At 45.4% G+C, this 13138-nt stretch overlaps 1 protein-coding gene across 1 annotated transcript in view; it reads right to left on the bottom strand.

The window, feature by feature from the left end:
* RPS6KC1 (ribosomal protein S6 kinase C1) overlaps positions 1 to 13138 on the bottom strand; it is a 518969-nt gene that overhangs the window by 176047 nt on the left and 329784 nt on the right. The window contains exons 10-11 of the mRNA XM_086927875.1: positions 5245 to 5292; positions 2679 to 2811 (exon numbers count right to left, since the gene is read on the bottom strand). Coding sequence (XP_086784001.1) covers positions 2679 to 2811; positions 5245 to 5292 — 181 coding nt within the window. The remainder of the gene's footprint in view (positions 1 to 2678; positions 2812 to 5244; positions 5293 to 13138) is intronic.

The following is a 13138-nucleotide window of genomic DNA, read 5'->3' as shown; positions in this document are numbered from 1 at the left end:
GGGTTTTCAGCAGACTGCATTCTACACTAATTTACCAACCTAAAGGGTGGTTGGTTGAGTTTTCCCCAGAGCGCGTTCTACACTAATTTACCAACCTGAAGAATGGAAGGTTGGGTTTTCAGCAGAGAGTGTTCTACACTAAGTTACCAACCAGAAGAGTGGTGGCTCGAGTTTTCAACAGAGAGTGTTCTACAGTAAATAACCAACCAGAAGAATGGATGGTTGTGTTTTCAGGAGAGAGTGTTTTGCACTCATTTATCAACTTAATGAGTGTCTGGTTGAGTTTTCTGCAGAGAGTGTTCTACACTAATTTACCAACCTAAAGAGTGGCTGGGTTGAGTTTTCCGTAGAAGCGTTTTACACTAATTTACCAAACTAAACGGTGGTTGGTTGAGTTTTTCCCAGAGAGAATACTACACTAATTTACCTACCCGAGAATGGAAAGTTGGGCTTTCCGCAGAGAGTTCTACACTAATTTAGCAACCTAAAGAGTGGCTGGTTGAGTTTTCAGAAGGCAACGTTCTGTACTAATTTACCAACCAGAAGAGTCCACTGAGAGTGTTTTACACTGATTTTCCAACCTGAAGAATGGAGAGTTGGGTTTTCAGCAGAGAGTGTTCTACACTAATTTACCAACCAGAAAAATGGAAGAATGGGTTTTCAGCAGGGGGTGTTCTACACTAATTTACCAACCAGAAGAGTGGCTAGTTTACGTTTTCCACTGAGAGCGTTTTCCACTGATTTACCAACCTAAAGAATGACTGGTTTGGTTTTCAGCAGAGTGATGTACACTAATTCACCAACCGGAAGCATGGTAGGATGAGTTTTCGGAGGAGAGTGTTCTACACAAATTTACCAACTAAAAGAATGGAAGGTTGGGTATTGGGAGTGCATGTTCTACACTAATTTACCTAATGGAAAACTGAGTTTTTGGCAGGGAGCGCTCAACATACTGAACATACTGAACCATTCTACTATAATCACATGTTTAAAAGACCTACAAAGCAAAATGATGTTGGCTTAAATGCCAGGTCTTACTGAATGCACAACAAATACAACAGGGGGGGCCTGAGGAGGTTTAATTGACCAGCGAGGGCAAACTCCCCAATCCTAATAATATTTTCACACTACAAGCACTCGGGTCCAGAATCCCACCGGTGAGTGTGCGAGTGGGAACGGTGGGAACAACTATGCTGGGAGGGATGAGTCCCTTTTGCGGACGGTTTCCCTCACACACCAGGGGTGTCATGATACCTCCTCAGGTCACAAACCTGGTCGTAACGCAGCTACAACACCCTCGCTGTGAGGGAGGAGCTCAGGGATGTTTTCAGAAGAGGGTTATTCATAAAACCCAGTGTTAGCGTGGTGTGTAATGGAGGGAGGGCAGTGCTACAAAAATAGTGATTAAAACTAGCTACGAGGTTAGCCAGATACAGTTTATTATTGCTACCTGGTGCTAGGATTAAAAACAAGTAGTGGATAGTGTAACTGCCACCATTAGAGGCAGTTACACTAGAGAGTGATCGACATGTTTCAGCCTCTTGACCTATTGGAGTGTCATGGCTTTCATCAGGATCTATTACTAGTAGCAACTGCTAAGCGTGAGTGAACACAATAATTAGGTGATGAAAATAAAAATGAAAAGTGTAGGTGTATAATACTAAACCAGTGATCTGGAAGTTCAACAGATTCACCGGTAAAACCTGCAACTGTCCGGTATTATACCACATCTGTCCTTGGCTGGTAGCCTTAGGTACATACGCCCATCGAACCACTCAGCTCGACCGTGGAACCGACTGCGTGTGTCCACCAGACATATAAAACGGGATTGTTGCAGAGTTTACCAGTGAATCTGTAGAACTGCCGGATCACTGGTTCAGTATTACACACCGACGCTTTTCAATTTTATTTTCATCACCTAATTATTTTGTTCACTCACGCGTAGCAGTAGCTAGTAAGAAATCCTGATGAAAGCTATGACACTCCTATAGGTCAAGAGGCTGAAACATGTTGATCACTCTCTAGTACAACTGCCTCTAATGTTGGCAGTTACACTATCCACAAAATGTTTTTAATCTTAGCACTAGGTAACAATAATAAACTATGTCTGGCCATCCTCTTTACTAGTTTTAATCACTTTTTTTGTAGCACGGCACTCTCTCCACCACACACCATGCTCACATTGGGGTTTATGAATACCCCTCTTCTGAATACATCCCTGAGCTCCTCCCTCGCAGCGAGGGGGTTGTAGACCGGGCCATGACTAGGTTTGTGACGCGAGGCGGTATCCCTATGATGAAGCATGACACCTCTGGTGTGTGAGGGAAACCATCCTTAAAAGGGACTCCCCTCCCAGCATAGTTGTTCCCACCCACACACTCAACCGGTGCGATTCCAGTCCCCAGGGCTCTTACTGAATGCATCCCATAGTATGAGGCTGCTTTGTGCCTGTGAAGACAGATATGTTCAAATTCCCAGGTGAAATAAATTGTGAGGTATATAGTACTGGACAGAAACCAAACTGGACACATTGCTGTTTTTAATTGGAAGGCATATGCCCGGGTGCTTCGTACAATAGCTAGAAAGCTAGCACACATAATTCAGCCACAGGAACAGATGAGGTTTAAACTCGACGAGGAACGCGGTGTTCTTCTGCAAGAAAGAAAGCGCGGACTGACCTTCTGCGTGCTGCAGCACCAGGAAGACGGCCTCCTCGGAGGTGATGTACTTGTGCAGGCACACCATGTTGGGCACGCAGCGTGGGATGATGGTCTTTCTGCTCCTGCTGTACTCGCTGCTCTTCCTGAGGCCCTGGGAGACAACAGAAAGGTCACTGGTACCCCGGCTGCCTTTGGAGCCCGCTGCGCCCCGTGCACAGCAGCCGCGCGCCCGCCGCCGCGCGCCTCTCCGTCCCTGGGGGCCGCGCGCCAGGCATCTGGCGGGCTTCCAGAGGCGGAGGGGGGCACGGAGCGGCCATTACCGGCAATTACACGGGTCAGCGTCTTTATCAGAATCTCTCTCAGACTTAGTTCGACACTTTGCGTTCTTCGCCTTGGGAACGCTTCTTTAACAAAGACACTGATAAAACCTGGGTTTAAACATCGACGTTCAGGCCGCAGTGTCGACGGCGCGCAGTGCACGTGCCGTGAATGCGACGGTGACAGGAGCCCCCCCTCCCCCCCCCCCCTCCACACACAGGAGGAAACAGACCATACACAAAGAATGCTACAGGCGCGAACTCGCTGGCCATAAATCACACACAATGTTAGGTAATTTAACTCGTGTTCACCAAGGCTGTACCATGCATAAGAATTCACCGTTTTGCAAGTTATTTTGCCTTTTTTTGTGTGTGACGATTTACTGATGGTTTATGTGATTTAAGCCCTAATGAATATCGAATGCTTGACAAGAAAGACTGCGCCTGTGTGATTACGATGTATGTTATGCATCACCATCACAAAACACACTGACCCACCACCAAATGAGAATATTTTTCATTAAAAGTCATGTGTAATGAGTTTCCAACAGCAGCAGCTCGAATTAGAGCCACCTGGCTGTGACTGGTGTCAATGAACTACTGCTGGAGGAAATGGTGAAATGCAGTTAAAGCTAAACCCCCCATACCCAGAGTATTTGAAAACCCTTTCTTTTATGGTGAATTATTTCACTCACTTATTTGAAAGGATACTCCGGTCCCCTGACCAAATTATACCTTTTCCTCTAGCAGTATTCGATCAACATTGAACTGCTTCTGGTGAGCAATGTACTGCACACAACTTACACAGTCTTCTCACTGGGTGGTCCGTGAGAGTGTTTCTGATGCTGACGCATGTGTGTGTTCTGTGTAGAGGTGATCCAGAGTGAAACTTTCACAATTAACCATGCAATCAAATCAATGTCCTTTTGATTGCTAGTGGACTCTATTTACGTGGCTCCCCAAATGAAAATAGATCTTTTTTTCATCATCCCCGTATGTCATTTCACCAGAGTTTGCACCACACAGGCAAGGTGTAACTACATATTTTATGTCTCATTCAAATCTATACTTCTATGACTGATGTAAAGAGTGACTTAATACTGACAGCAAGATTTCTGATAGAGAGGGTTGTGGCCAGGTCCTGTTAACTGCTGTGGACCAGTAGAGGTCACAACAGCTTGGGGGCAGAAACATGTTGACTCATCACTAAGGACCTGCATTGTACAATTACTTATACTGATGCGATAGGGAGGTGCTAATAAAGATCTTCATCACTTAGCCATCCTTTACGCGTTTTAACTTGTGCAGGTCCCATTTACGTGACCAGTAATGAGAAGGATCTCAAAATATGTCTCCTCTTAAAGAGCTTCAGTTGGTGCCCAGTGTGAAGGCCTTTTGGTTGCCACGGCAATAAGGGGCTCAATAATGAAGTATTTCACTTTGATGGGTGAGGACCTTCGTCCTTTTTAGTGAAATCTCCATGATATCCACCACTTTTGAAAAACCCATAATACACTGATTAGGTCACCCAAAAGAATCCTTGTCATATTGTCAGATACTCCACTGAGATCACAGTATCACCAATGACATGTGTGGGCTGCATGGGACTGACCAAGAGAGCAAAGATCTTGCTATCTAGGTCATTCAGATCCCTACTAGGGCAGGGAGAGCTTAGCTCCCAACGCCTCGCACCCTCAGAAGAAAAGATATCACCGTTGATACAGCTCCTTCGTCCCATGAACAGTTCTGGTTCATCTAAATGGCACACATTATTTCTTGAAATCAAAGTTTACTTGAAGTCTGAAAAATCACCAAATTGGGAGGTATGAAGACTCTGGTGATCGTTTCTGTTATTTGTACACCGCTGGGGCACCGCTTAAGCAAAACATTTTGACAAAGGGAAGTATCTATATAATAAACTAATTACATTTGTAGTACGGCAAAGATCATTAATGCTCGCAACTGGACTTTAGGGAACAGTTCCACTCCCAAGGTAAAATTAATATTGTTCTTAGCCAGATCCCGTGTAAAGTAAATCCCACGGAGTCAACAACAAGTGGAACAGGAGAAAACGTGAATCAAGCAGGGCAGCAACCCTCATTAATTTACCATAACTTTCTGACATATTAGGCATCATTGACCTTTGACCTCCATGAGCACTGAAACGCACCAAGTACATATACATCCTGGAGTACTAGTCTAGGCCCTGAAAAGTGTGTGCAACATAAACCTGTAGCAGCATTAAACAGCGGGTGGGCATTACTTACTTTCAGTACAAACGTCTCGTGGGTCCTAGTGTCCTGTACAAGCAAAACCTAGAACAGAAGATCAGTTTAATTAGTCACTCAATTGCAAGTCACTGAGAACGCTTCAGAGGTCTAACATTCTGGGAATCCTCTCAGAATATACAGAACAGCAGACACCGAAAAGAAGCAGTTACAACCCTTAAAATCACAAGGAACCCATATCATTCCAGGGGACACACGAGCATCTTTTTTCAAATGGATTTGGGAAATAAAAAAGACCAACTTCAATAATAAACATTTCAAATCTACAACTAAACCACAGCCATCTTTACATTACCAAGGTCAAACCTGGGATAGCTGCCAATTCTCCCCAAAACATATTTTTTCCCTTGCCTCACAGCCTTCAGCAAACAATTTTCTATTTATTGAAATCCTAAGTTAAACGCTTTTATGGGGATAACCGCCAACCGAAAGCGCTGGAGTTCCTGTTCTAAGGAATCCGGAATCAAGCTCTGCTATTGTGCGTGTCTACAAAAAGTGGCAGGTGCTGTACGGGTCCCTAGAGAGGACACAGGGTCGTCGCACACGAGACAGAGCCCCCGGCTACAATAAATAAGTGGGCTGTCAGTTTATGGATGCTTAAAGCGTCCATTCACTCAAATGTTTTTTTGTTTTTTTCTTTAACAAAGAGCCTACTGTCGCCTGACCCACTGCCGCATCACTTGGGACTAATGTTACCCCTCGGCTAGAAATATCCTTCTAAAGAAGCACATACATCAATAATGTCTGTCATAAACTGTTTGCTATGTCTGGGTAAAAAACAATTGACATGTGTACATTATTTTCTGTAAAATTTCCTTTGCTATGATTGGCTGTTTTCTCTGCATTTGTCACAATGTAACTGTTTTTTTGTTGTTGTTGCTATTTTTATGAGAGATTATCTTTTTATTCAGCAAAAGAGCCACACAGTTTTTATGTTCAGCAGCAATGCATTGTCAGATTTTCCGAAACGTTTTAATTTTCGTATTTTAATAGATGCCCCTCCTCAGTCACAGTAAAAAGTGTTAAGCACACTCTTGTGAGTTGCGACAATGGTTGCGGGTACAGCACCCCTTGATACTTGCTCTTGTGTAATCTGGTCGGTCGGACCACTTTCTACGTCACTGGAACAACACCTCTCCCAATAAGGAAGGAGACGCTTAGTGGAGGGACAGCGACCTAGGGTTTTGGTAGGAGACACGGGGGAATTTGCAAATCTTTGAATTTCACCGCCCACAAATCTAGATTAGGTTCCTAAGAGATGGCAAGGAGGAGGAGGGCTGCAGCATCTACCACCACAGGGGGCACCTAGTCCTTAGTCTGAATTATGCAATGTGGCTCTGCATTGACCAAGGAGACTGCACAGGGCAGTGCCCTGTGCAAACTGGCACTGTGAGCTGGAATAGCAAAGAACTAATACGGCCTCCTGTGCACCCTGCCAAAACGCAACCGAGTCTGCAGAGGTGGTGGTGGTGGTGAGGAGGGGGTGGGGGGGGTGTGTGTGGGGGGGTGCTACAGGTCCTTGGTGTTCATAGAGGCCCTGGAAGTGATAACAATAAGAGCAGAATCAATGCCTAACCACAGACCTGTCCATTAGGAATTACAGCGCTTACCAGGAGAGTCAGCAAGAAGAGGAATGGGGATGGCACACTCAGAATGAAATACCAGAATAGTCTGCATGAATGAAAAGGCCCAAGGATGTGTAGATGAGCCCAGAGGCAATGAGTGAAGGCTGGTCTCGAAACCTAGGGCGTGTCAGGACCTTCACCTGAAGGACAATGCTAGAGTCATGGCATCAAGTGAAACTCCTTTGACTGTGAGAGGCGCCAGTGGGAGGAACTCTAGTTCATCCCCTTGTGTGGAGGCGTTTCGGTGCACAGTCCACTGAGCAGCCATGTCCAAGACGTGTCCAGGACATTTTCAGCCATCACTCAGCACTCTACCATTCGCAAGATCTTGCCACTTAATGCTTTTGGTACCTCCTTTAGGAGGTCTAAATTGCTTTGCTCATTGTCCAAGGCGTGCTGAGGTGAAGAGGAATGCGTTCATATCTGTGCCAAATTACCGAGATTATGGGGCACTCAGAATGGGAATTTAAAGCATCAGTCGAAATTCTCAACTCTCAGTGCTCTGCCTCAAGACCTGAATGCGAGAACAGTGTTCTGCTTCAAGACCTGAATGTAAAAATAGTGTTCTGAAGCAGGACCTGAAAGCGAGAATAGTGTTCTGAAGCAGGAGCTGAATGTGAGAATAGTGTTCTGCTGCAGGACATGATTGCGAGAATAGTGTTCTGCTGCAGGACATGACTGTGATAATAGTGTTCTGCGGCAAGACCTGAAAGAGAGAATAGCGTTCTGCAGCAGGACCAAGACGTGAGAACCGTGTTCTGCGGCAGTACCCGAATGCGAGAATAGTGTTCTGCAGCAGGACCCGGATGCTAGAATAGCGTTCTGCGGCAGGACCAGAATGCGAGAATAGAGTTCTGCTGCAGGACCTGGATGCGAGAACAGTGTTCTGCTGCAGAACCTGAATGCTAGAATAGTGTTTTGCGACAGGACCTGGATGCAAGAATAGTGTATTGCTGCAGAACCTGAATGCGAGAATAGTGTTCTATGGCAGGACAGGAATGCGAGAGTAGTGTTTTGCTGCAGGACCTGAATGCGAGTAGCGTTCTGCTGCAGGAACTAAGTGCGAGAACAGTTTTCTGCTGCAGGACCTGAATGCGAGAATAGTGTTCTACTGCAGGACCTGAATGTGAGAAGAACTGCGATTTTTGCAACCTGTTCTTACTTTGAATTTTCAAAATGACAAACCCTGCCTTCCAATTCTTTGAAAGTTTTCATGGCCAATTACAGCCGTTACTGTATGCAGAAAATACTAAGATAATTCTTAAATTGTTTGTGATGCTGAAACTTTTTGTGGTTTATATTAAGTAACATTTTTTTGCGGGTTGGTGTTACTGAGGCAGAGACTGGGTGAAGGTCAAACCTTTTCTCTCCCAAAGTCTGCACAGTGTGACAGGGTGAACCCCGTCATCATTCATCAATGAAACCAATACAAATCAGAAAACCGGCAGGAGCTAAATGTCGGGCAGTTAACAGGCTTAATGAAGGGCATTAAGAGTAGTTTATGGGAGTACATTTATTTATATAGTGCTCTGAGCCAGTGACTAATACATGGCAATTAATCGTGAAAATGGATTGCTGTGCAACGTTGCCTTGGAAGGGCTGAGAGTTTGTACCCAGCAAATAACCTACCGTGGGAAGAGATGCAATTAGCCTTTATGCTGGTCTTAAAGCGGTGGCTGGTGCTCTGCCCAAGATGATCCAAGTTACTGCTGCCAACCTCACTTACCAGAGATACCCGGCTGGTAATCAACCGGGAAGCAGCCTAGACATGGGCAGTATCACTATAAGCAAATGTAAGAGCACAACTTCAAGCTGCTCCACTCACCTTTGGCAAGAAGAAATCAGACCAAACCTCTTCCCATGACAACAATGTACTAGCATCACACTAAGGCCAAGTCAGACTCAAAAAGCCCTGTGTCTAGCACACAGAATATTACACGGTCTTCTGAATAAGAGGCATTCGGGAAAGTTCTCTCTGCATAAACAACATGTTTAACCTTCTGAAGCTCTCACTCCTTACTCACTTGCTTAAAGATATCTTACAAAAAGTGCAGGTGAGAACCAATAAGACTCTTGTTTTACTCACCTTACATCCTATATGAGCACTCTCTACAGCCTGAAGAGGGTGGGAAAGGACTTGGCGAAGGCTGGCTCGCTGGTCCTACCTTGTGCAGACATGAAATGATCACTCGGCCCAGTTCTAATCATCAGCCGTACCCATGTGTCCCCTCGTCCGGGTACCTCTTGCAGAAACCAGTGAGAAATCACACCAAGCATAAGATGACCAGCCCAAGGTCTAATCTTGAGGCAATGACCTGTGCTATCTCCCTCTTCTAGGACTGGGACATTAAGGAACGAGGTCTGCATGGCTTCTATGCCAATCAGGTTCTTTCCTTACTCTGTGCCTCCTATGAGAATGTCCAGATTGAGGAAATGTTTCCCCGTTATCGACAGATGCCTTGATAGCGACACAGAAATGTCTGAACCTATCAACATCATTGTGTAGGTATGTCATAATGTCTAATATTTCAGCATCAAGCTACTGTCTCTTGACATCGAGCGCCTCAATGTTAATCAAGATTGGGAGTGCTGTGACGACATGTTGCGACCCACTTACCTCCAGAAGTGGCATTATGAAAAGAAGAGAGGGTAGAATGGGGACCACTCCCGCACTGAGGCAGAAGTGGACGCTGATGATGATATCCTTCGTCAAATCTCCTCTTCCTTTGCTCCGAGGAGGAAACCCTCATATGTCCCTTAGCCTCCTACATTATGTTTTCTGAGTGATAATCAGGAACACAAACTACAGGCATCGTGGCCATCCTTGCTTGGCATGTTATCCTCTACAAGGTGAGCAGTTTTAAGGAAGGCCAGCATCTTACATAAAAGCAATAAGGAAATGGAACACGACCATTATAAGTCAGAGAAAAAAAATCCTCAGAAAAAGCAGTGAAAAGAAAGATAGCTTCCTCAGAAGTTGATTATTAACACGAAAACATTGATATTAGTAGCAAAAACTGCTTTAAATAAAGCAGGACAAAGTTAAGGGTCTTCCTCACAAAGTGGGAAAACAAACTGCCATACAGACACCCTGCTGGACATGAAGGAATAGTGCAGTCTTCCACGATTTTTAATGGGGCCAGGTTTCATTTCCAAAATGTGCATGCTTAGTATTGGAGTACCAATCCTGTTTTTTTTAGGTCTTGCCTGGTGAAAGCAGCGCATGCGCTGCTCTCGCCATGGAGAGAACCTTTTGTAATCGATTTTCCCCAGCGCTTGCATGCACGCGTTTGCATGGACAAAGATAGCTGCTCTCACCATCTGTCCAATGCAGACAGCATGCGAGTGCCCCTACTGACTTTGGACAATCCAACACCATCTTGTGCTAAGCTTGCCATTTTCATGGTAACTCTTCGCGTATGATGTCCACACGCGCGCATGGCGGCGTGCTTTCACGCGCACGGAAGGACAAAGATGGCGTTGGGCTGTCCACACTCCTTTACGGCGGCACTTTTCTGTCCTGGGAGCACTCTGATCTTCTTTGCGGGCGTAGGGAAGCCCTGGTCGTTAGAAGGTACCGGGCGCTTCCTCGGAACTCAAAGCTGCTTCCTCCCTGTTGCCCGGCAACATGTGACGGTGCCTATGCTGCTACATTGGCGGTCTTCCCCGGTATAATTAATTAATTTTAAAACCTACACTTACACACTACTTCTGGCCCTCCAAAAACTCTCATCTATTAGTACTCCTTGGCCATTACTTCCCTCGGTCAGAAGTCAGCGGTCATGTTGCTTGTTTATTTAAGCCATGTTTTAAGTTCTAGTGATTAATGTGCATGCCTTGTTCTGCTTTTATTCGTGCTGTTGGCCTGACCTGTGCAGCGCTTCAGCAAGAGATTGTGTTATTTCCATGCTTTGGCCAACATTACCATTTGCACTGATACAGACTAAACACAAAGTAGTTTCAAAATTAGGCAAACGTATGTATTAAGGTGTAAGAATGGCAGGCCAATGCGGACTCTGCATGACTATGTAGCATTTTTTTTAAACATCTACATAAATACCAAAATATTGCAGTAACTCCCCTGTTGAAGATCTTTAATGTAAGCTGAGCAAAGCCGAGGAGGCTGAAACGCGTTGTGTGGGTCCGTTTTGAATAAAACAAGCTAAAGAACTTTCACTCCGAAGTGCTGTGCATTTTTGTTTCTAAAATTGAATTTTGAGGCCAGGATCCGGCCTCCACGCCAAGCACCCACTGCCAGAGCGCGCTGTCGAAAAGATCAAATTGTGGAGATATATATATATATATATATTCTCACGAGTGTTTGTTTCCACGGGGAAAAAAACCTTGGCCACGCCAGGAAACTTCGTTAAAATTGCCTTTATTGAGATGAAACAAGTGGCTTGCGGCTCAGTCCTTGACATGTTTCATTCCTCCTGGAACTTTTTCAAAAGGTAAGCCTCGCTCTGCGTCACTCCCCAGTCCGATGTTTTTGCTCATTTCATTTGCCTCCAATGGCATTTATTTGTGGAATCACTTCCTGTTTGAAATGCATTATGGGACTTGTGGTCGTGTCTTACTCCGTGACCCCTTGATTCACAGTCCGAGTTTTCTAGTTTTTCCTATTGTCTTTGGGGGTCTCCCTCGGTGTTGTTGTTCCAATTAAGTTGATATTTTTCATACCCCCATCGTACTCGTGAGTCAGGGAGTCCGTTTCAATTTTTGTAACCCTCCAGTGGGTAGAGCGCTGCGCTGCTGTTGTTACAGTGCTTCAATTGCATCAATTAGACACGAAGCTTCCCCGGGTCAGTCTGCCTTGGAAACTGACACCAGAACCAATACCGAGGTGAGGTCCTCGGCGGCACCAATCTCCCTTCTTCGGTTTTACCGACTTCACTTCAAGATGGTTCAATGCGGGAGATTGCCGGCGCTCTTGTGGCGGTGTTGAGCCTTCGGCTGAACCAAGCCGATATGTATTCTCACGAGTGTTTGTTTCCACGGGGAAAAAAACCTTGGCCACACCAGGAAACTTCGTTAAAATTGCCTTTATTGAGATGAAACAAGCGGCTTGCGGCTCAGTCCTTGACATGTTTCATTCCTCCTGGAACTTTTTCAAAAGGTAAGCCTCGCTCTGCGTCACTCCCCAGTCCGATGTTTTTGCTCATTTCATTTGCCTCCAATGGCATTTATTTGTGGAATCACTTCCTGTTTGAAATGCATTATGGGACTTGTGGTCGTGTCTTACTCCGTGACCCCTTGATTCACAGTCCGAGTTTTCTAGTTTTTTCTATTGTCTTTGGGGGTCTCCCTCGGTGTTGTTGTTCCAATTAAGTTGATATTTTTCATACCCCCATCGTACTCGTGAGTCAGGGAGTCCGTTTCAATTTTTGTAACCCTCCAGTGGGTAGAGCGCTGCGCTGCTGTTGTTACAGTGCTTCAATTGCATCAATTAGACACGAAGCTTCCCCGGGTCAGTCTGCCTTGGAAACTGACACCAGAACCAATACCGAGGTGAGGTCCTCGGCGGCACCAATCTCCCTTCTTCGGTTTTACCGACTTCACTTCAAGATGGTTCAATGCGGGAGATTGCCGGCGCTCTTGTGGCGGTGTTGAGCCTTCGGCTGAACCAAGCCGATATGTATTCTCACGAGTGTTTGTTTCCACGGGGAAAAAAACCTTGGCCACACCAGGAAACTTCGTTAAAATTGCCTTTATTGAGATGAAACAAGCGGCTTGCGGCTCAGTCCTTGACATGTTTCATTCCTCCTGGAACTTTTTCAAAAGGTAAGCCTCGCTCTGCGTCACTCCCCAGTCCGATGTTTTTGCTCATTTCATTTGCCTCCAATGGCATTTATTTGTGGAATCACTTCCTGTTTGAAATGCATTATGGGACTTGTGGTCGTGTCTTACTCCGTGACCCCTTGATTCACAGTCCGAGTTTTCTAGTTTTTTCTATTGTCTTTGGGGGTCTCCCTCGGTGTTGTTGTTCCAATTAAGTTGATATTTTTCATACCCCCATCGTACTCGTGAGTCAGGGAGTCCGTTTCAATTTTTGTAACCCTCCAGTGGGTAGAGCGCTGCGCTGCTGTTGTTACAGTGCTTCAATTGCATCAATTAGACACGAAGCTTCCCCGGGTCAGTCTGCCTTGGAAACTGACACCAGAACCAATACTGAGGTGAGGTCCTCGGCGGCACCAATCTCCCTTCTTCGGTTTTACCGACTTCACTTCAAGATGGTTCAATGCGGGAGA

This window comes from Lissotriton vulgaris, chromosome 6, assembly GCF_964263255.1.
Source record: "Lissotriton vulgaris chromosome 6, aLisVul1.2, whole genome shotgun sequence".
Taxonomy (NCBI): domain Eukaryota; kingdom Metazoa; phylum Chordata; class Amphibia; order Caudata; family Salamandridae; genus Lissotriton; species Lissotriton vulgaris.
The sequence above is the reverse complement of the archived record's forward strand: the minus strand, read 5'-3'. Positions and strand labels throughout refer to the sequence as shown.